A 24,129-nucleotide genomic window follows, 5' to 3' on the forward strand; every position below is an offset into this window, starting at 1 on the left:
AAACTGACGTTTTTCAATTTTCTGTAAAGTTCTGAAAAGCTGAAATTCTTTCATGTGTTTTAGGTGTGTGAATATCATCTTGAATGAACAAGTAAACTGAACATGTGGATCAATCGGTTATCCAGTTCGCCGGACCAAAAACTACTTTTAAGCACAAATAGTATCTCTTGCTATTTGGGGAGGATGAGATTTTTAATGAATGAGGAGATAATATGGCACAGGGCTACATGTCTTTGGATTATACAGGGCTATGACTTACCCATTGCTATTATATGTAAAACAAAAAATGTTAGCTTGATTGTAACTTTACATGAGCAAATATTTTTCACTTTGAAGCTATTTTAAGCTTAATTTTAATGTTATTAAAAAAGGTCCCAGCAAAGCAGATAACTGAAGCAAAGTGTCAGACAATCAGTGCCTCAAACTGGAGCAGTTAGTTGTAATAACCACTTTGGTGCTTAAATTCTACCAAAATTGACATAGATGTTTATGGGTGTTTACATTTATGCAAGAGATAAGAGTTAAAGATAAATATCAATAAAAAGATCAAGATCTGATGCGTTCACTTGCAGTTTTGGTTTATTTTAATGTAAACTTCAAAAAAGTTAATTAATTCATCATTGCAGAACATCCTGCCACTCTAATCTGCTGCAAGATAAATTTGTCTGTTTATTGCATCTTACACCAAGCTGTTCATGTGGGAAAAATAAAGTTTTGACCTTGTCTCTGTATATCTTTGTTACTTGCATTGCATCACAATATGTTATTAGTCTGTGTCTTTGTCATAAGTATTACAACTGTTCCATTTTACCAGATCATAACACGGTTCATTCAGCATACAATCAGTTCACTGATTTTAGAAGAACAAGTCAACTGTACAGGACATTTATTATGTGTTAAATAAGAGGCTTAATAGTTTAAGCAATAGTTAGAAAGTCAGAAATAGTTAGTAACGTATAGCAACTAATAAAATAGGGAGTACAGATTTAATGGAACTCTACTGTGCAAATCATTCCTGAACTATGTGTTGCAGAGTCAACACCATTCACTCTATCCCAAACCCACAGAGCCAAAACTTGATTTCTTGTAAATCACATGATTTGGGGGAAATCTGGCTGACTTGTACTGACCAATGAGGGATGGTTACACATTGTGAAATAAAAACACTTTCCATGCAGTAAGCCAAGCAGTGATATAAAATGCACCTCATGTTTTAGAACAATCTGGTTAGATCGAATATGTAGAAATGTACACACTACTGACTCAACAAGTCTGTCATCTGTACACATCAGTATACATGTTATATCTGATGATTTTTCATCATGTATTGCCAGATAGTGCTTGCAACGTAAGATATGCTGAGAACTGATACTTCTTTGCAAGTTATCTTCGAAGAAAAACAAACAAACAGAGGGAGGGCATTGAGATTTGATCCAGTGATTGAGAAATACAGGCGTGGTTGACTTACAAAACCTCAGTTAATCGAAAACCTGTGTTAGTGCAGACAAAGAAATAGTAGTTGCACGATGAAGTGCTTCATGTTTTCAATACTGTTCCTGATCTTGACTATGGAATCTGAGTGTTCACCCGACAACAGGTAAATGTAGAAATAGCTGCACGAATATACATTATGTAATAATCTAATATGACAGCCTGTGTTCAACACAAAGAGGGTTAAAATGTGTTTTCTGGCTTCAAAGATTTGACAATACACATTAAGTGTATGTTTTCAGCATAATATATGTATGTACATTTGTTGTAATGTAATAGCAGATGTTTATCTATTTGTATAGAAGTTCATGAATGCAAAATATGGTACTGAAAGACACAGTAAGTGCTATTTTTCACCTGTGTGTGCAGATTCTTCATCTCAGGCCCTGCAGTGTTTCATGTGGGTGTAAATGAGAAAGTGTTTGTCCAGATGGGAAAGTCTCATCTCAGTTATCCTGTTACTCTTTACTTGGAGCATGAGACTACCAATACACGTGTGTCTGTGCAGAAAACTGTTCTGTGTACAGTGGAAGGGGAGATCAAAACTGTTGAGCTCATGGTATGAGAAACTTCTTCACTCAAACAAAAAGCTAACAAGTAAGAGAGAACTGAGATGTCATTAACCCAAACTGTTTATTTTCATTTTATAGATAGACAGGGAAATTATGACAAGACTTTCTCAACGCCAAAGACGTTCCTACCTTAACCTGGTGGCAGAGAGCCCCTCCTTCAGTGGCAGGAAGAAAACAAGGGTCTTAGTATCAAAACGCAGGGGCAATATCTTCATTCAGACTGATCAGCCAATCTACAGCCCAGCACAAACAGGTAAATAGAAAGTCAACAAATGTTAAGAAATGTAAAACAATTTGAAATAATTCTCCACTCTATAAGGAAAACAGTGATTGTTTTAAAGGCACTTTATGTTAATGATCTCTCTTCTAGTGAAGTACAGGATATTCACTCTTGACCACACATTCAGGCCTCACGAAGGAGTGTTCCTCATATCAGTATTTGTGAGTACCCACTTTTACAAGGAATAAAGGGGACTTTGAAAGATGTGTACATATGATTTTCATGTTTTAATTTCATGATTCATGCTTTTATTATTTTATGACAGAATGCTGCTGGAAACAGAATAATGAAGTCCCTGAAGTCTGCAAAGAGAGGAATACTCCAAGGCACATTCCCCATACCTGATGTCTCCAAGTGTGTAAAAACAGAATTACAATACTGCCTCTAACATAACAGCACAATCAACTTTGACATATAGGCTAACACATGTATGTTTTGTTAAAGAATGGGCACATGGAAGATTACAGCACACTACGCAGGTGATGAAGCAAATGTTGCTTCTAGAGAGCTCAAAGTCCAAAGATTTGGTAAGCTAATTTGATTTAAGTATTTTATTTATTTTTTTAAAAATGAACTAGATCATTATATCATACATCATCATATTTCTTCCCGCTGAACATTTTATGTTGTTACCTACCCTAGTTTTGCCAAGTTTTGAGGTGAACATCGCAATGGAGCAGAGCTATATTTTGTTGAATGATAAACAGTTTGACTTCAAAATCTTAGCCAGGTAAGTGTTGATTCATTTCCCATTACTGCCAAGTGTTACAATTAAAACTGATCAATATGACCATGAACATAGCTAAAGCTTTAAGCCGTGGACTCAAAAACATGCTGAAAGACACACAGCCTTATAATCAGCAGGGGTTGTAGCCAATTCTGTGGTCTGGTCGCTGCCACACAGACCACTGGTCGCTACCACTAGGGGCGCTAAAGATACTGGTAGCTGCCTTGCTGCCAGGCTGCCACACCGACCACTGGTCGCTACCACAGTCTCTAAGGGAAGGCTCTTTTCTGTTCCTTGTTACACAAACTGTGGCTGTACACATTAAAAAAGGTCAGTTTCAAGTTTTTATACAGTTTATGGTTCCAAAGTAGACCTAAAGTGACCTTTGATCATTTAAATGATCTCAACTGGCAGATGATACAATTTTTTTTTTGTCTAATAGAGAGGAATGGATCAAAGCAATTAGATGTGTTGAGGAATTTTCTACTGTATCAGGTTTAAGAATGAACTTAAACAAATCTGTTTATTAGGCTATCACTTAAGGAATGTGAACTATCAGAAGTTAATGATATCCCTGTGAAGAACCCAGTTACATACCTGGATGTGATAAGAATGAAAAACTCTGCAATAACCTAAACTTCAGCCCTATGATTAAACAAATAATGAAAAAGGTTCAACATGTGGTGGATGAGGCATCTTTCACTGAATGGTAGAGTTCTACTATCTAATACTGAGGGAATATCCAGATCTATGTATCCTTATGACTGGAAATGCCTATTGAAATATACAAAGAATTAGATAAGATCGTATTTCATTTCATTTGGAGGAACAAATGTCATTATTTAGGGAAAGATACCCTATGCAACATAAAAAATTGAGGTCTGGAGGTTTTAAGTTTTGAAACCTTAAACTACTTTAAAATACTTTCCAGTTAGTTAGTTAAATGGCTAACTAAGTTGATGAAAAAAAAAGACAAAATCGATAAATTACTGTGAAGTTATCAAACTTTTATAAACAAGCTCTAATGGCCTGGAAATGAATAGATAGTATTTTATTCGCATGATTGACGTTATTCAATTCAAAAACACCAAAGTATGAAGAATCGCAAACCAGACTTAATCTTTTAATTTGGCGCGAGAGGGCATGAGACAAGGCTCCTCAGTCTTGGGTTGCTGCCACACAGACTAGTCGTCGCTGCCACACCGATCACTGCTGCCACACTGGTCGGTGTGGTCGCTGCCACTAGGGGCGCTGAAGACAGTGGTCGCTGCCACACTGGTCGGTGTGGTCGCTGCCATTGGGGGCGCTAAAGACAGTGGTCGCTGCCACACTGGTCGGTGTGGTCGCTGCCACTGGGGGCGCTAAAGACAGTGGTCGCTGCCACACTGGTCGGTGTGGTCGCTGCCACTGGGGGCGCTAAAGACAGTGGTCGCTGCCACACTGGTCGGTGTGGTCGCTACCACTGGGGGCGCTGAAGATAGTGGTCGCTGCCACACTGACCACTGGTTGCAGTTGGTTGTATCTACTGTAATACATCTTTATCATAATTCTTTGTTAAATATACTATGTTATCGATTATGCCTACTCTTATTGTTGCACTAAATATTGCAGTTTGTGTGGTTATAGCCTTTCTACAGTAACAAATAGCCTACTAATTTTTGATTAACTATATTCTTATTGTTAAAATCAGTCTAGCATGGATTCAACCAACAAGTGGTCACCACACTTTCCTTCACAGGTGACAACACTGACAACCTTCTTCTTGTAGGCAAGAACCAAAGAGAGAGAGATTTATTACTGTAGGTTAACCACACAAACTGCAATATACAGTGCAACAATAAGAATATAGGCATAATCGATAATATTGTAGGCTATATTTATCAAAGTATTGTGATCTAGATAGATGTAGCCTACTGTAGATTGGCTACAACCACACAAACTGCAATATACTCTAGGCCTACAGTTCATCAATAAGATATAATATAGTATATTTTACAAAGTATTGTGATATAGAAAGATGTACACACTTTCATTCACAGGTGATAACACAGGCCTTGTTATAGGCAAGGACTAAAGATAGATAGATGTAGGCTATTACTGTAGGTATAACCACACAAACTGCAATATATAGTGCAATAATAAGAGTAGGCATAATCGATAATATATTAACAAAGAATTATGATAAAGATGTATTACAGTAGATATAGCCAACTGCAACCAGTGGTCAGTGTGGCAGCGACCACTGTCTTTAGCGCCCCTAGTGGCAGCGACGTCACACCAACCAGTGTGGCAGCAGTGTGGAGCCTCATCTCATGCCCACACGCACAAACACACACACAGCAGTCCACTACTTGCCCCAGATGTCTGCGATATTGCAACAAAGTTTGAGTTTCAATAGCGTGAAAAATGCCACCAAAGACTATTGGTAGGTATAATATTTAAGTGTTATTATTTTACGCACTGATGGCCGCCTGCACACAGTAGCCAGCATATTATCATATGTAGCACTGTACTAATTGGAGGATGCATCAAAAAGCCAATAATGCTAAACAATTAAGCAGCAGTCAATAGAGAGTCTAATTCTAGTTTCATCTTCGCTGGTCGCGGCCTATACCTGTTTCTACAAAACTGTGAGCACAATAGCTGATGGTGGAGCCATCCTGTCAGTCATGCGGTGCGCAGCGTAAGGTTCATAAAGTTCATTAGGAAAGTATGCTCATTTAAGTCTGTTTATCTTTTTAATGTAAATAATAAACAGATTTGTTCAAGTTCATTCTTAAGCCTGATACAGTAGAAAATTCCTCAACACATCTAATTACTTTGATCCATTCCTCTCTATTAGACAAAAAAAAAATGTATCTGCCAGTTGAGATCATTTAAATGATCTAAGGTCACTTTAGGTCTACTTTGGAACCATAGGCTGTATAAAAACTTGAAACTGACCTTTTTTAATGTGTAAAGCCACAGTTTGTGTGACAAGGAACACAAAGGAGCCTTCCCTCAGAGACTGTGGTAGCGACCAGTGGTCGGTGTGGGAGCCTGGCAGCAAGGCAGCTACCAGTGGTCTATGTGGCAGAGACTACTATCTTTAGCGCCCCTAGTGGTAGCGACCAGTGGTCTATGTGGCAGAGACCATTGGTCAGTGTGGCAGCGACCAGACCACAGAATTGGCTACAACCACCTCTTATAATGTTGCCACCAATGTTACGTTTGTTACGTTATGTTTTTGGCCACCTGCTGAATGTTCACCTAATACTGACTAACTTTTTGTGCGCTGGAAAAGGTTAGTCCAAAACTCTTGAAAAAATGACTCAAGCTCTCAGGTTGCTAATGCTAGAGTTAGATGCTCAATAACTGGCTTAGCCTAATTGACTAAAATATATAGGTGATTATGGTGATTATGCATAACTGACAACTTTCAAATGATCCCTAGTAATTCTCTCATGATTTTGCTGAGTGCAGTCAGGAATTGGGCCCAGACACAAGACACTAGAGCTGGCAGGATATGTTATAATTTATTTGAACATAGAGCCTACTCAAAACAACAGCAGAGTCTAGGTAAATCCAAAGGAAATTAGGCAGTTCAGCAAAGCAAGAGATCCAAAAACAGGTTGTCCAAATAAAGCAACAAAATCTATAATCCAAACAAAGTGTCCATGCTACATGGAAGACAAACAAGACGATGATACAGCTGGAACAGAACAACAGGCAATATATACAGGGCAAAACAGGAAACAAGCTTGGTGCAAACAACAGATGCAGTTCATCAAGTATGAACAGACCAATACCAAGAAAAACAAAAGAACAAGCACAAGACGAAACCTGACACAACCATCCGAGAACAGACAAGCACACGGACAAAACAGACACACATGCAGATCGACCTCACAACAAGCATGCGACAAACACCGACACATACCATTTTAAAATAAGATAAGAACAGGACAAGTACGCTGATACACAAAAACATTTGAAACTGAGACCATAACCATGTAAACAGACTGACACAAGAACAGAACACATAACACAGAAAAGACAAGGCTAAAATAATACAAGCACAGACAGACTCACACCAGGATCATGACAATTTGATTCAATATTAATATTAAAGATGTTGATTGATGCAGTTTTGATAACAACCTTTTAATGCTAGTCTATATATTTTACAATATAGGCTAATGTTATAAGACTCCCCTTTTGTCTTAATTTAATTGTCACAATTTTATAATGATTTTTTCTGTAGGTATTCACATGGTAAGGACGTTAAAGGGGCTTACCACTGCCAGTTTGGATTGGTAAAAAAAGATATAAATGGTCAAAAACTGAAGCCTGCTATTATCAGTGGACTGAAGTTGACTGGTTCGGTGAGTAAACAAATATGTGTCTGAAATGTGTAGTGCAGCTCATTTTAAGATCTGAGATCAGATAATCTGGCAACATGTTGCATCAACTTAAAGCTGATGATACACGGGGCAACTTTTTGAGCAATCTTGCTAGTGGCAAGTCCGACTATGTTTTGAATGGATAGCAGCGGTGCAGGGCAGGTGGCAGAGTGGTGGGGGAAGAGGATTACGGTAGTAATCTTTACTCATTACCAGTGATGGCAACGTTGCCCTGCACGATTGCTCTAAAAGTTGCTCTTTGTATCATCAACTTCATTAGGTGTTAGAGCTAGACCAACTTGAAAATAAACACCATATGCTATTTCTTGTAGGTCCAGAATGGAGGTGCAACAGCTTCTCTCAAGATGGCAGACTTACATCTGCACCTCCGAAAACAGCAGAACCAAACCCTCTCTAAATTACAGCAAAGTGGAGCACAACTCTACGTGGGAGTATTTGTCACCAACATACAAAGTAAAGGACACCATGTCACTCTTTATACAATTGCTTTTAGTCATCATAATACCCTAAAATGATTTGGTGTTTTGTGTACAGCAGTATGTTCTCATGTGCTGATGATGTTTCCTCACAGTTGGTGTTGCGACAGCTAGTTTCTGTTTTTTGTTACGCACCTTAAGGGCACTGCAATGACACTGGATGTTGCAAAATGGTGTTTAATTGGATGTGTTAAAATACAGTGGTGTATCAAGTTAAAATTAATTACCACAATCATACATTGTATAGAATATTACAGTAAAACTGTTATATACATAGATATACACCAATACAATTGCTATATGTTACACTACTTATTCAACAATTCTAAATAAAACTATGATTCCAGATACTCCAAAATGAGCATTAACATTGTTATTACTGCTACTACTACTATAATAATAATAATGATAATAATAATAGAAGAAGAAGAGGAGGATATTGGGTATATTATTGTGATTTTTCATTGCATCTGATCTCTGCATTTATTTGGTCCAGGTGGTGAAATACAAGAGGCAGAAGTTTACATTCCTATCATCTCACACAAGTACAACATCGACCTATCTCGAACTCGCTCATATTTCCTTCCTGGATATCCGCTAGATGTGGTGGTAGGCATTAAACTAACAAAATAGGTGCACAGCTATGTACATGTCTTGACTTTGGATGTAAAACATTTTGTTTGTTGTTATTATAGGTGGTGCTGCGTCTTCCAGATGGCTCCCCAGCAGCTGGAGTGCTTGTAAAGATTCATTTAACAGCATCTTCAGAGAAATATTGGCAAGGCACCACCAACAAGGAGGGGGCAGTGTTTCCTGTGTTTAATATTCTCAATGAAGCTCAGATTACTGTTGAAGTTAGTATCTCTTAACAGTGTTATCAATTGATAAACCACTGGATTTTGCTTTTGTTCAGTTGAACTCTTTACACCCTCACTTCATCAGGTGTCAGCAGATGACCAGATGGAGAGGAAAGTAATTCGCCGAGCTTCATCTCCAAGTGGCAGCTACCTTTACCTGAGTATTACCAACAAGATGTACTCTGTGGGCGAGTTACTGTCTGTAAATTACAACACCATGAATGGCCAAAAACATGGGTTTATATATTACATGGTGAGACATATCTGAGTCAATACATCAGGGTTTGTTTTGACAAAGGGAAGCAACGTTTTTTTTAAATATGTAACATTTTTATGTTGTAGGTCTTAAGCCGTGGGATCCTAATAAAACAGGGTTCTCTCAGAATCGGTACTTCAGTTAAAGACAACCTACAGATAACGCCTGATATGGTGCCATCCTTCCGTCTGATTGGCTACTACTACGACCAGGATGGTAACATCATTGCTGACTCGGTGTGGGTAGATGTCAGGGATGAATGTGAGATAAAGGTCAAGGTGAGTAAACAGAACAGATTAAAGTGCAGCCTGAACAGAGTGAGACAGTAAATCAACTGAACTTTGCCTTTGTTGATTATGTGTATTTTAACAGGTTAATTATGTACAAGTGTGAAACTTGCTGTATTGTTTTGCATTTGTTATAAATGGGGCGGCGAGGGGACTGGGAGGGCAGTCAAGATCATTTAAAGACTTAATGAAATCAACTTTAGCTTACAACACAAAATATATGTATACATTTAAATGTTTCATAACTGAATTAACATTGACCTTGGACACAGGCATTTAAAAATCTCTGTATAATATTTTAACTCTTATTTAGGTAGAACATAACGTACAATTTGAACCTGGACAACAAGCTACGCTAGACTTTGATTTACATGGTCAGAAAGCCAGAGTGGCTTTGCTGGCTGTGGATAAGGCCTTCTACGCTCTCCATGCCGATAATAAACTCACAGCCAAACAGGTAACACCTTCACACTTTCAAACACTCCTTTCACACGTAGTCTTTCTTACAACACTTAGACGTTATTTAATTCACCCATATACAGTATATCCAAGCTCTTGTTCCCACTTTTCAGGTGTTTTCCTCTATGCAGTCAAATGACCTTGGTTGCTCATACAGTGGAGGATCTGACCCTGCATCTGTTCTAACAGAGGCTGGCCTGTCTTTTGTATCTCAGTCCCAGTCAAAGTGGAAAAGGAGTATGAGAAACAATTTATCTTAATTTGAATCCTTTGAAATGTTAAGTGAGAATAGGAAAATGAAGCTGAATACAGTAGATAATAGTTACATTTGTAGACAGTGTTTACCTTGTTAGCTAATTATTGTTTTTATCAACTTGCCCATGTTGGGCTTTAATGAAGTTATGATACTTTTCCAGGTCTTGGCTGTGATTCCCAATCTGCACGACAAAGACGCTCTGTGGACCTTCAACAGGAAATGATGACCTTAAGTAAGACAACATTGTGGTATTACACCCTGTTCTAAAATAATGTACTTCTGGTCAGAATATGCTTTATAAATGTGTCTTTTTCTTTTTAATGTTATTTTCAGAATCCAACTTTTCCAATGAAAAGCTGCAAGACTGTTGTGTTCAAGGGTTTTACCTCAACCCTATGAGACGAACATGTCAGGAAAGAGCTAAGAGAGTCTCTCTGGTGAAAGAAAATCTTGTTTGTGCAGAAGCCTTTTTAAAATGTTGCCTTGAAGGAGAGCGTCTGAGACAAAAAAAGATACAAGAGGATTCCCTGAAAGGATTTGCCAGGAGTGAGATGAATTTGTCATGTGGACATTAAATACATACTTTTGCATGTTCAAAATAAAGATTTCAATTCAATTCAATACTTTACAAACTTACTTAGATAGAATTCAGAGTAACTGTGGCATGATTATCACAGTTTAATCACAAACTTTTTATTTTCTCATTTTTAGCTACAAGCACTGCTGACATTGAAGAATTCTTCTTTGACACTGCTTCTCAGTACATTCGACGATTTTTCCCCCCAAGCTTTGCATTCACAGAATTTGATGTAAATGACAAAGGAAGGTAAGAGGTGGACTGTGAAGTTTATGTAATATTTTATTTTTCAGTTCAATGGCTAGTCACAGCAATTAAAACCTTTTGCTACCCAATTTTTTCTTTATATCCTTTGTATTTGTTACTGTTACTGCTGAGAATTTCGGCTTTTTCTACTGTCTAGTGTGAGTTAATCTGGTTAGTTGCAAACCTTACCTCTACAGTATAAACATCTAAAAGTAGACAAAGCATAAGTCAGATACATTTTGCAACCGATTAATTAAATCTATCTTAAATGAAAACCTTTAGTTATTCTTTGGCCTTACCTGATTCCATCACCACGTGGGAGATTCAAGTCGTCACTTTATCTGCAGACACCGGTAATAACAGCTTCCCATTTCACAAATGCATCTCGATATTTGATTGAGGAGCTTCTCATTATTAGCTGCAATTGACTTATTCTATGTTTCCTTCAGGTTTCTGTGTAGTTAAGCCACCTGAGGTCAAAGCATTTAAGAGGGCATTTGTGTCTCTGAGACTGCCTTACTCTGTGAAAAAATATGAGCAACTATCCATTTCACCTGTTATCTACAACTATGGCTCTGACAGCCTACAGGTAGCTATAACCTAATGTTGACATTAAGAGGCACTTAAAACGATACCCACCAAATGTACAAACTGAATTAAACAAATACATTTTTAGTGTTATTTTACTCCGTGGACACCTGCATTTTTATAGGTAGCAGTTCATATGGAACAAACTGAAGGACTTTGCTCCCCCGGATCAGCCACCACTACATCTTTTGTCAACATTACTGTGGAGCCACAGTCTTCCCAGTTTGTGTCCTTCTCGGCTGTCCCCATGGTAACCGGTTCCATACCCATCAAAATACGTCTCTATGATATAGAGAATAGATGGGGGATAGATGCAGTTGAGAAGGCTTTGAATGTGTTGGTGAGTGACATATAATATAGTAATAACTCTAGAATAGATGCCTACCTAAATATGAAAACATATCCAACATATTGGAAGTCATATTGGCTGTAATAATTACTTTGACATATCAGCATTTTCTCATAACACTCTTAAACAATAACATTGATAAGATTAACAGCTGTTTTCAATTTTAGTCAGTACTTACTGGTAACAGCTATTTGTGTTTATACGAATGGGCAGTCCTTTTTTACGAATTGATAAAATATTAATAGTTATTAAGTGTAATCTTTGTGCTTTTGTTCAATATTGGTATGACTTCATTGATTATAAATATGCATTAAAACATTGATGAATTAGCATATTTGAGTACTAGTAATGTTAACTTAATTCAACATGCTTTTGTGTGTTCCACGCATATTTCCACGTGTAAGGCAAGGAAGACAGTAAAGTGGCTCTATATTTTCTCATGTTGTAGACAGAAGGACTAGAAAAGAGAGTAGAAGAAACCCAGGTGTTTAAATTAGATGGTAAGTTTTTTCAGTATGTACTTGCTTGACAGTTGTAAATAATATATTTTAAATTGACATTTGCTTTAATCAATGTACTTCTCTCTATTTTGATAGGGAGTGTCACTCAGACTATCACTATTGATGGAACTTTACAAGATGATACAGTCCCCTACTCCAGCTCCAATATTTTCATTTCAATGGAAGGTATGTGCTGTTGGAATGACTTAATATCAGAAATCTTTGTAAATGACAGTGTCTTACTCTTTCAATGTTCTCATCTGACAGGGGATGGATTTGGCAGTTCACATGCAAAGAACCTTCTTTCCCCTGAGAAGGTTGCTAGCCTGATTGTATTGCCTAAAGGATGTTTAGAACAGACAATGGTACGACTGGCCCCTACAGCTTCAGCCCTCCGCTACCTTGACCTGAGTGAGCAATGGTTTGACTTGCCTGCTGGGGCCAGAGATGACGCTCTTGATAAAATTGAGGAAGGTAAGAAAACATCAAGCAGTTAAGTTAGGAAAGATCAGTGAAGGATCAACATTAAGTTAAGTCCACAACGGTTAAAGTAAAAATAGTCAACAGTTAAGGCCTTTTGACACCAAGTCCATATTTTTGTATGTGTTTTTTAATCCATCCATTCCCAAAAATCTGTACGCACAGAAACCTTGCACACTGAGTCTGATGCGTTTTAGGATTCTATTCATTGCAAAAATTCACAATGCGAGACACAATGAAGTCATCGAGCAGTGACAATGGTTTTGTGGACAGCTCATCTGTCTGCAGCTCCTGACCATGGATTTATAAAGATGGGCCCATTTCAGTTCCGACAAAGTGTAGCAAAATGATTATTTAAACGGAGACAGTGGTGCCTTGAATACCTTGTTGTGTATGGAAGAGCACTGCACTTTACTGCCTTTTAATATGGCGGTATACATGTCGCTTCTGATTGGGTGTTATCTCTGACACACCCACCATTGCGCACCGTTTCGAGGAAATGTGTCGTTCAACCCAGAAACCATAGCAAACCGGTGCAAATGTTCGAGAGTGAACTTGCTCCTTGATACAGTGTGGGAGGCGGGGCTCCATTAACTCCTACGAAAGCTGCTCAGTGGCGCATGCTGCAGTTGTTCTGTCTCTTGCTGCTTCGCTGTCATTTCTACCCTTGCATCTCTCCAGCTTATCCAAAGAAGGTTAAAGTCAAGGGCAACTGGACTTGGTTGAAGATACTTTTTGTATCTAAGTTTTGGATGTTTTGTCCCTCATCCAAGAGACTTCTTCAGGTCTGAAATGACTCAGCTATTTAACCTCTGTGGGATCATTTGCCAGATAGAGAGGATGGATGTTTGAAAGAGGTGTCAAGGAAGCCATCTACACCCGGGTGAAAAGCCGTCGCTGAACAGAGGAGGGGGTCCACCTCTTATCCCCCACTTACAATGCAGTCCTTTCATCACTTCCCAGGAAACTGAACAAGCATTACCTCTTGGCCTCAGGTGAAGATGCCAACAATGGCCGTTTAAACTTGGCCACAGGTGTTCTAACGACCATAACGACTGTCGTTAGCACAGCCAGGAGCACTAACGAACCAGCGGACGAACAATCCCCCAGAGGTTAAATAGCTTTACTGGAGTTTCCTATCAGTCATTTCAGAAGTGAAGAAGTCTCTTGAATGAGGGACAATATGTCTTCTAGTATCTTCAACCAAGTCCAGTTGCCCTTGACTTTAAATTTCTTTGGATAACTATGACCTGGATGACTAAGAACCTTCCCAGACATTTTCACTCTACCTTTTTATATAGTCTATGCGCACCATTAAAGGAAGCTCCCAAAGCTGTTGCCACTCTCTGCCCGTGTCGAGCAATTGGCATCACGGCTACATGAAGGTTCTGAGCGCTAACAATGCTACTGTGATGCGAAAAAAACACAGAAAATTGAACCTCTTACAAAAGCTTTGATGACCGGTGAAGGTTTCAGATGAAAGTGTGTGATTGACACAATGTGAGGTCATATTTATTTTCAAACATGAGACAGTTTCGGATGAAAAATACTTGGTATGTAAAGGCCTTTATCCCTACATTAATTCAAACAGTTACTTAGAATGTTGCATAAGCAGCACATTCTCCAGACAGCTAGCACAGTAGCTAGCTTTGTTAGGTGATTATAGAAAAACTAAATTCTACTAAATCTCAAATTAACAATTTCAAAACATCTGTAAAAAAGATGATAATGCTTCAACAAGGACATTTGAGGATAAAATATGTCTGTCAATATTTGCTTCATCTCATATCTGATAAAATGGTAGATGTAACGATGTCACTTAAGCTGCTATGGAGTAATTACTAGCAACAGATCACCCTAACTGAAACCAACTGCTGGTGGCAGGACAATAGTATTTCAGCTTCTAGGTTTTAACAACACATTACAATAGACAAGAGATAAAACAATGGATGCTTTGTTCTAGCTGTTAGAGGTCGCCATTCAATGTTTTATTAAAGTTGAAACACATTATAGAATAACTGATTTAACATGTTTTAAATATGGAGAGTAAGTAAATAGGCTACTGTGAGTGTTTCCCCCTCTACAGGTTGCTAACAAGGCTATAGACAGTTTTGTTTTTAACAAAGTAAACACTTTCTTTGGCAGGTTATATACATGTTTTAACCAAGAAGAAAGGCAATGGATCTTATGGATCATGGGGTTCAGTGCCATCAAGTAATTGGTTAAGTATTTTTATGCACCCAAATTGGGTTTTGATGTAAGGTCATATGCAGTTACTTCTAATGTCTGACATCAATGTTCTTCATTTACAATATCAATACAATACATTGTAAATCTGCTTTCTCTTGTCCTCAGGGTGACTGCCCTTGTAGTGAAAGTGCTATCGTTGGTGGCGGCGCGTCAGACAGCGGCTTTTGGAGTGCAGGGCAGGAAGGCTAGGGTTGTACCAGAAGAAGAAATCAGGCGCCCAGTCAGTTACTTGCTCTCAGTACAGAAGTCTGATGGGTCATTTGGTGATCCACATCCAGTGCTACACAGAGGAGTTTTGGTAACCTCGACTGCCTACATGTTAGAACGGGCACATATTATAACAGTATTAGATGGGGCGACAAACTCAATAGCTGTAATTTTAATTAAAAATTGTCCATGTGTGTTTGATGTAGAAAGGAAGAGACCAAGAAGCATCCATGACGGCTTTCATAACTCTTGCACTTCACCGGTCCCTTCAATTCCTGCAAACCGAAGGGAGAAATAATGTGGTAAGATAATATAGAGATAATATTACTGTCCTGGATGACTGTTTTTAGCTATGCTGCTGGTGTTGCTTTTGGAATGGCAGTGTTGGTCAGTCCACTACTTTGGTCCAGATTGAAATATCTCAGATATGGAAGGCTTTGTCAAACAATTTTGTACAGATACTCATTTTGCCCAGAGAATGAATCCTGATGACTTTGGTGATCCCTTAACTTTTTCACAAGCACCTTTCCTCTTGCACCATCAGCAGGTTAAAGTTTTCACCTATCCAGTAAATTATCTCAACATATACTAGAGGGAGTGATACACAATTTTGTACCGTCATTAATTGATCCCAGCATAGGTATCCTAATGATTTTGGATACCTGACTTTTCTTTTAGCAGCTATGAAATTAAAATTTGTGGTTTTGAATGAAATGTCATGGAAATATCTGGATGGATTGCAACTTTTACATGAATCATCATAGCTCTTCATCAGTGGTTCAGGTCATAATCTGTTACTAACTTACTTACTTACTTACTATCTCTTAGCCTGCACTTGTTGTAGTTTTATATTTAATATATTTTAATGCAAGGTAATAGGGTGACCAATGCGTCCTCTTTTTCCCGGACATGTCCTCTTTTTGGGACCTAAAAATGCGTCCAGTCGGGATTTCTAAATTGCCCCAAAATGTCCGAGATTGGGTTTTTGCATTGTTTTGACCTTTCTCCTTATTAGGTCCCGCATTCTTGCATGCCACTATCGATCTAAACTACATCTTATACATTATTATTTATACATCATTACCCTCAGCACCACAGCTACAGCCATAAGACAGCAGCAGCTTGCTTGTCAACAGTGGTACATGGCGCCTGAACAGCGTAAAAAATATCCAAATGCAGTGTTTGAAATGGGCCGGTATTCACTGGTAGTCTACGCAGTCCCGGCACTTCTACATTTTACTGTGTGGCGTACCGGGACTTTTTCTTGTGTACTGGCCCTTTTCACAAGCTGCTAGAAATATTACTCTTTCCTGCCCTCTCCACCGGCGGAAATGGAGTAGGGAGAAGATCTGGTTCTTTTTTTATTCAAGCATACATACATACAAACATAAAGTTGCTCATGAATGTCAGTTTTCGTGAACTGACCAATCACAGCCTGGATGGGGCGGGACAAAAAAGGTTGACATGGTGCTGCAGCAAACTTTCAAAATATTGAATTCGTTCTGCATGAATAGTTATGATTATTGTAAGTTAGCACTTAGAATTAACAGACTAACCACCATATAGACCATTTTTCTTTCACAAGGATTTAGTGAATGACAACAATGTACCATAATGAAACTGCTGTACTGTACTGCTGGATACTGTTGAAATTATAATGAATACACTAATATTAGACAGAAAAAGGTTTTATTTGTGAATCAGTTGAATTGTTGAATCTTAACTAATAAGCTGTTGAAATGTTACAAATAGGCCTGCTATATACAATCAGTAGGCAGACATTAGACAAGTATAACCTATAAATATTAGTAATATACTAATATTAAACTTTTTATTGTAATTTTATTTAATCTTATAATATTGTTATCATACACTAATTTATATTAACTGCTCCTCCAGGTGGATAGAGACTCTACAGTAGCCTATACATTGCCACGGTGCCACCAACTACTTGAATCCCCCCAGCCCCAACCTTCCAAGTTTTTGTTTTGTTTTTTTGAAAACCAAATATGGTCACCCTAGCACTATAATCAGTGCATATTTTCCTTTGCTTTCTACTAGGAGGCAAGAATTTCAAGATCAACAACATATCTCCTCTCACACCTTGAGGAGCTTCAGCATCCCTATGCTGTTGCCATTACAGCCTACTGCCTTGCTGTTTGCCTGCCAAAGGAAACAGATCATTCATCTGCCTGGACAAAACTTCAAGCCCTGGCTAGTGAAGGCAGGTCCAATCAATTCAAATTGGTGTGGGTGATATGGATATAATATGGAATTTAATATCAGGCTACCATCTCATATACTGCTTTACATAGCCCCCAAACCTAAGAGCAACCATCCTTGTTCTAGTCAAAATGTAAAGTTCATCAAGTGCTGTATGGCAATATGCTGTGGTTTGAAATAGTTTTATTTGTACTAATTGACTATTTCCTAACTGTCAGGGAAGAATGGCTGTTATCTCTGGACAACTGATGCCAATCAGAATCGTGAGAGGGCAGATGGCATCACAGTAGAGACTACAGCCTATGCCCTCCTAACAGCAGTGGAACTTGGGCATACCGAGTGGGCAGACAAAGCAGCCTGCTGGTTAACCACCCAAGAAAACTATTTTGGAGGCTACAAGTCATCACAGGTGATTGGAATGCTAGATGTTTGAAACCAAAGAATTCATGTCTTTGGGCATAGCCACTTTATCCTCTGTGTGATCACACAGTCCAGATTAACCATCAGAATTGACATGTTATTAATGTTTTATTACTATGCCCAGGATACCATCGTGGCACTGGAAGCCCTCGCGGAGTATGAGCTAAAGAGGTCTGTCAGTCCTGAAGCCAATCTAATAGCAGAGTTCACCGTCCCAGGAAAGAACGACATTGTAAAGCTTGTACTGGAAAATAAGAAGGAGAAGGTGGAAACAGACCTTAAGGTATCATAGAGCACTGTCAGCATTTCTCTTAAATATGTACCTAAATATTTTACCTCATTCTTAGATGACTTACTTTTATATTGTCTTTTGTCCCAGAAACTTGCAGGGAACAACATTGTTGTGCAATTGAAAGGAAAAGGCAATACCAAGCTAAAAGTAAGTGTGATTATTGTTTTATTTATATGCTGGAAGACAGCCATCATTTACAGTAAATCACCAATCTGTTTGGCAGGTTGTGAAAGCTTACCATCTACTGGATCCAAAGGACGATTGTAACCAAGTGTCTATCAGCGTCACAGTAATGGGGAAAATGAAGTACACTGGTGAGCTTTTATCACTAATAACAAATTGCAACCTCTTGTTTTGGTGATAAAAGCTCCACAGTTACATCATCCTCTTTCTCTGTAGCTAAGGTGATAGAAAATTATGAATACTATGATGACTACGATAACGACGAGGAGAAGGAGGCACGAGTACCACGGTCAGCTATTGAGTGGTTTGATGCTCGCACCCGAAACAGGAGAGACCTTGATAACAACTTAAATTCAGACGAGACTGTCACCTACAGAATCTGTGTCAGGTTAGTTAATGAGGTTCACATCTCTTGATCTTTAAAAGTATTCATGAGACAATGCACTTGTCTCAGCCCATATTTTTCATTGTTTTCCTGTGTGTAGTCATAGCCTGAACAGCAATCTCACAGGAATGGCCATTGCTGACATCACACTTCTGAGTGGATTTGAGGTTGTAACTGAGGACCTGGACATGGTTAGTAGCTCTCTCTCCTCTTCATCATTGTAAAGTGGGAGGAGCTATTTTGAGTGCTTCATGTCTGCTATAGCATCAACAAGTTCAATTCATGTCTCCTCACAGCTAAAATTGCCACCTGAACAATACATTTCACATTATGAGGTCTCCTATGGAAGAGTGCTGATCTACTTCAATGAGGTATGGCTAAAATATATTTACATACACAAATATTTTACATGACCAGTGCTAAAAGATTTTTTCTCCCACTCTAGCTCTTTCAATCAGAGGAATGTATTAGTTTTGATGCTATACAGAGAGTACCAATTGGCCTCCTACAGCCTGCTCCAGCTGTGTTCTATGATTATTATGAACCAAGTAAGCTTTTTATTTGACATTTTCTGCATTGTTTACCAGGATAATGTTGGCATCTTTGCTTACCAGGAATATATTAACTATTTGTGCTTTCCTTGCAGACAGAAAGTGTACTGTTTTCTACAACGCCCCCCAAAGAAGCAAGATGGTCTCCAAACTGTGCTCAGAGGATGTGTGCCAATGTGCAGAAAGTAGGCCATTGCTCACTGTCACATACTGACTGACTTTGAATAAATGTAGCTTTATGTTACAGGTTTGTGTAAAGAATTAAAATTGCAGTATGTTCATCTTTTTTTTAGGACCCTGTCATAAAGTACAAAATACATTCAAATCAGAAAGAGGTCAAAAAATCACAACGAATGACCGTTTTCAACATGCTTGCTTCTTCCCTACAGTAGATTACGGTCAGTATTGCACAAAGACATTATGGTGCAAAGTGTCAACATCCAAGAACAATCCATTCTTTCATATAGTGACACTGTACAGAAGTATACAATAAAAAGGTGCAGATCAATGGTTGTTAATATATGTCCAAGGAAGCTTTAAAATCAAGGAGAACTGGACTTTGTTGAAGATATTTAAAGACATTTTGACAATCATCCAAGAGGGTTCTTCAGTTCTGACTGACTGGCAGGTAATCCTAGCCATTTAACCTCTGTGAGGTCATTATCAAAGTGATGGATACGCTTGGTTCGTTATGCAGTTTTTCCAATACCAATACCAGCTCAACTTGCCTCAACTCAACTTGACTCTACTCGACTCGGTTTGGCTATCCTCCACACAACTGCTACGACGTAATGTTCAATGTGACTCACACACCTGCGACCCACATACAGCTGGCTCTTGATTTAAGTAAAAACGTTTCAACATTACTCAGAAGGTAATGTATGAAAACTTTGCGGCTGTATTTCCTCTGCCGTTGTTGCTTCAGCGGTCTGTGTGATGGTGTGACCAGAGGGCTCTGTGAGCGGACGGCTGGCTGGCAACGCAAGCTCTTCCCGTGGGTTGGTGCAGGTTTCCCCACCACCCCTTCCGCCATCACTTTTTGTAAAACTGTCAATATTTGAAATCTACACAGTTGATTTCTCGCCTCAAAACTTCTCAGAAGTGGATTTAGAAGTGGTAGCAGGTACAGGTACAACTTTTCCAAAATGGAAAAACAAAAAAAGGCGTCGAGGCGAGTCGAGCTGGTACCGTGCAGTGGAAAAGGGGCTTAAATGACCGTTGTTGGCATTGTCACATGGGGCCAAATGTGTGTGTTTGTTCACTCTCCTGGGAAGAGATGAAAGGACAGCATTGTGAGTGGGACATAAGTGGTGTCTCAGCCCTCCTTCCCTGTTGAGTGATGGTTTCTCTATTTTGGTGAAATGGTTTCTTTTACACTTCTACCATCTGTCAAAATAAGTACATTGTTGTCATCGACAAATAGTGTCCCTTGTCCTTCCAATGTAAGTAAACGGCTCACTCTTGACCTGAGGAGTTGACCTGTGTTGGGCCAAGGGTTACTTTCCCCCCCAAAATAGAACTGGTCCTTCCTCACTCCATTGGACAGCATACACTAGATCTAGATTATGTGGCTGTTTTCACCAAGGTACAGTTTGGTTATCCACAAGCTTTAAGTGCATCCTTCAGGGGTTCAGTTGTTGTTGCTCACAACAGTTGTTTAGACTTGGCCTCACATGACCAAAACAACTGTCATTACAACAGCCAGGAGCACTAATGAATCAAGCAGTATCCATCACCTTGATAACGACCGCCCAGAGGTTAAATGTTTGGGATCCCTGCCAGTAAGTCAGTAGCCTATTGGATTAGAGGTGAAACGTCTTCAAGTATCTTCAACCAAGTCCAATTGCCCTTGTCTTCAATCTTCCTTGGATAACTATGACCTGGATGACAGAGAATCTTCACATACTCGTTAATAAATGGTTCTTGTTTTATTTCAGCGTACATTGTTGAAGTCCTCAATGTTTCTCTGAAGAGTAACTTTGAGTTGTACAAAACAAATGTAAAGGAGGTACTCAGATCACGTAAGTAAACTTTAACCACAAGCCTTAGCAGATGCTGTAACACTGACATTTAAATAGTTGTACATAATTACATTTATGCTTTGATGACTATAAATGTAATCATCACACAATCATGTTTCTACCAGATGGAGATACCCTTGTGACTGAGAATTCTGTTCGAGTGTTTGCTAAGAGGCGTCAGTGTAAAGGACAGTTAGATTTGGGAAGACAGTATCTCATCATGGGCAAAGATGGCTCCACAACGGACTTCAATGGAATGTAAGTATATTCAGTATTGCTAATGGAAGTATAATTTTACACTTATTGATTCTCACTCTGGTCACTCTGCCTCTTTTTGTAGGATGCAGTATCTGTTGGAATCAAACACCTGGGTTGAAAAAAAGCTTTTGGAAAAAGAATGTAAAAAAACTGCTCATAGAGCTGCCTGCACAGGGTTTAATACATTTACAAATAAGTACAAGATTGATGGCTGCAGACAGTGAAACAGAATCTGTTTCATTTAACTTTCATTTTCAGTTTAGTGTAAGACAGTTACAGTAGTTATCTTGTTGGCAAAGTGAAATTCTAACATGAAATACGTTTGTAATATTACTAAAATGTTTGTACGTTTGTACATACTAATATGTTTGTACTATGTACTATTGATTGCATATTGACAAAAAGTATGTTAGAATTGAAACACAAATTAAATCTCCTTAAACAAACATACAGTATATACTACTAGAGAGAGAAGGTTCCAGCAAGCCAGATAATTGAGAAAATTTCAGAGACTCTAAGGATCAGTGCCTACATCTGGATCACTTAGCTGGGATAACCACTTCGGTGCTTAAATTCTCCCAAAATCTTGACCTTAAAGTCTACCTATTCTTGACATTTTTTAAAACCTTTATTTAACCAGATGATCTCATTGAGATTTAAAACGTCTTTTTCAAGAGGGATCTGGCCAAAACAGTAGCATATTGGGCCCTCTTACTGAGCTCTGCATGGATCTTAGGTACAGATAAAAAATACAAGTCACCAGGGCGCAAATTATAGGAACTGGTGTTGCGTGACATGTAAGTGCAAAGATAAGAGAGGAGCATACCAAGGATAGACTTGTAAATAAAAGCTAATCTATGTGCCTCCTCATTGATAATGACTGCCAGTTTATCATTTTGTACAAGGTACAATGGTGTGTAAAAGCTTTACATCCAGGCACAAATCTATGGTAGAAAGTATCCAACAAAGACAGGCGAATTTCTATAAAGCAGATCATCGTAATCAAGTGCAGTGTAAAAGGGTGCAGCACCCAATCTCTTCCTGGTTGTCAAAGAAACACAGGCCTTGTTTCTAAAATAAAGTCCTATTTTTAGTTTAAGCTTATTTACTACTTTGTCAATGTGCAATTTAAAAGAGAGATCCTCATCAATTAAAATACTCAAGTATTTGTACATTTGTACTTCTACATCTGCTCATCTCTTCTTTTTAAGTAAGAACTGATAAATATTTCCTATATGTTCAACATGCTATGTTTATTGTTTAGCACCAAAACACCAAAGCAAATAGTTTGTATGTGTAAACCTACTTGGCAACCAAGCTGATTCTGATGAAAAACAATAACTACACTATACTGTATATTATTATATCTACTATGTTTGATGTCAAACAGGAAATATTAAAAATGATACCAACAGTTCTACTGAGCTGAATGGCAGTGAAAGATACAGTAGACACTGATGAATGATGAATAAATAAAAAGACTGATAAAGTGATTATCACTGACCAAAGATAAATCTTTATTAACAGCCAAACAAGAGGTTACGAGACAAAAACTACAAAACAGTAGAAAGTATAATCTTTCTAGGAATACGTCTACCAGCTTCTTCATGAGTGATTTAAACGTAACGATATAGAAAACTTCTGCTGTCTGAGTATCTTTTTGGAAAGGTCAAGTCTCTGTCAACCTGTGCCGGTCCCCTGCTCACCACATCAACGCGTCATTAGTCATTGAGGATTGAAGACCTATGAGAAAGATTAACAAAGTTCACAGTGCTCTGGCTTCCTCCCACCGTCCAAAGATTAGGTTAATTGTCTAGCCTAGGTTGATTGGTGACCCTAAAATTGTCCCTAGGTGAGTGTGAGTGTGGCTGGTTGTTCGTCTATGTGTGGGCCTGCGATAGACTGGCGACCTGTCCAGGGTGTACCCCGCCTTTCGCCCGATGTCAGCAGGGATTGGCTGCATAAACGGTTGACGATGGATGGATGGATGGAAGTTCACATGTTCATCCGTTGGGTGTTCCTAGCAGTGAATATTTGTTAATTTAGTATTGATGTAGGCCTAAATTTACCAGCATTGTCAGCTTCTTGATGATACCAAAGACGGAGGAAGAGGTGGAGGTTGATGGACTTGCTATGAAATAATAAAAAAATAAATAAAATAACTTGACTGAAATTAAGTGTTCTTAGCCCCAGCTGGAGGATCTTCTACTGCAAGACAATTTGCTAGAGTCTGATGCAATCTCCTTTTTAAAAGTGACTTTAGATAAGATGTCTTTTCAACACTGGCAGCTTTGGAGGAGGTTCAATAAGGTTGCTCAATAATCCTAAGTCCTTAAAAACAGCTACTACACACTCCCCACATGACAGATTTGATTTATAAGCAAAGGACAGGGCATCTCTACAGGTTTAACTAAAACACATACCAGCAGTGTCAGTTTCTTGGGTGACATGACCATGTTCTGCACCAGGGGTAAAGGTGATGGATGGACCTGCAGTGACATAAAGAAAGTACTAAAATATTGACTTAATTTTTAA

The 24,129-nt window shown here is 38.6% G+C and overlaps 1 protein-coding gene across 1 annotated transcript; it reads left to right on the forward strand.

Moving 5' to 3' along the window:
* The first annotated feature begins 1,302 nt into the window (after positions 1-1,302).
* LOC119897764 (complement C4-B-like) lies at positions 1,303-23,756 on the forward strand. Its single transcript, XM_038711700.1, has 41 exons — positions 1,303-1,597; positions 1,861-2,050; positions 2,142-2,316; positions 2,434-2,504; positions 2,609-2,697; positions 2,788-2,870; positions 2,986-3,073; positions 7,314-7,434; positions 7,785-7,926; positions 8,446-8,558; positions 8,645-8,803; positions 8,892-9,059; positions 9,149-9,340; positions 9,663-9,806; positions 9,922-10,045; positions 10,225-10,296; positions 10,398-10,610; positions 10,776-10,890; positions 11,170-11,240; positions 11,337-11,476; positions 11,600-11,815; positions 12,273-12,324; positions 12,421-12,510; positions 12,592-12,798; positions 14,950-15,025; positions 15,160-15,352; positions 15,468-15,563; positions 17,323-17,485; positions 17,703-17,893; positions 18,029-18,187; positions 18,284-18,343; positions 18,420-18,510; positions 18,596-18,767; positions 18,865-18,955; positions 19,061-19,135; positions 19,210-19,312; positions 19,411-19,500; positions 19,609-19,713; positions 21,253-21,336; positions 21,462-21,594; positions 21,677-23,756. The coding sequence occupies exons 1-41, from the start codon at positions 1,527-1,529 to the stop codon at positions 21,816-21,818; spliced, it is 5,130 nt and encodes a 1,709-aa protein (XP_038567628.1). The 5' UTR covers positions 1,303-1,526; the 3' UTR covers positions 21,819-23,756.
* Positions 23,757-24,129: the final 373 nt, after the last annotated feature.

This window comes from Micropterus salmoides, unplaced genomic scaffold (genome assembly GCF_014851395.1).
Source record: "Micropterus salmoides isolate LMB-PRFRI ecotype aquatic unplaced genomic scaffold, ASM1485139v1 Ms_hic_scaffold_11, whole genome shotgun sequence".
Taxonomy (NCBI): domain Eukaryota; kingdom Metazoa; phylum Chordata; class Actinopteri; order Centrarchiformes; family Centrarchidae; genus Micropterus; species Micropterus salmoides.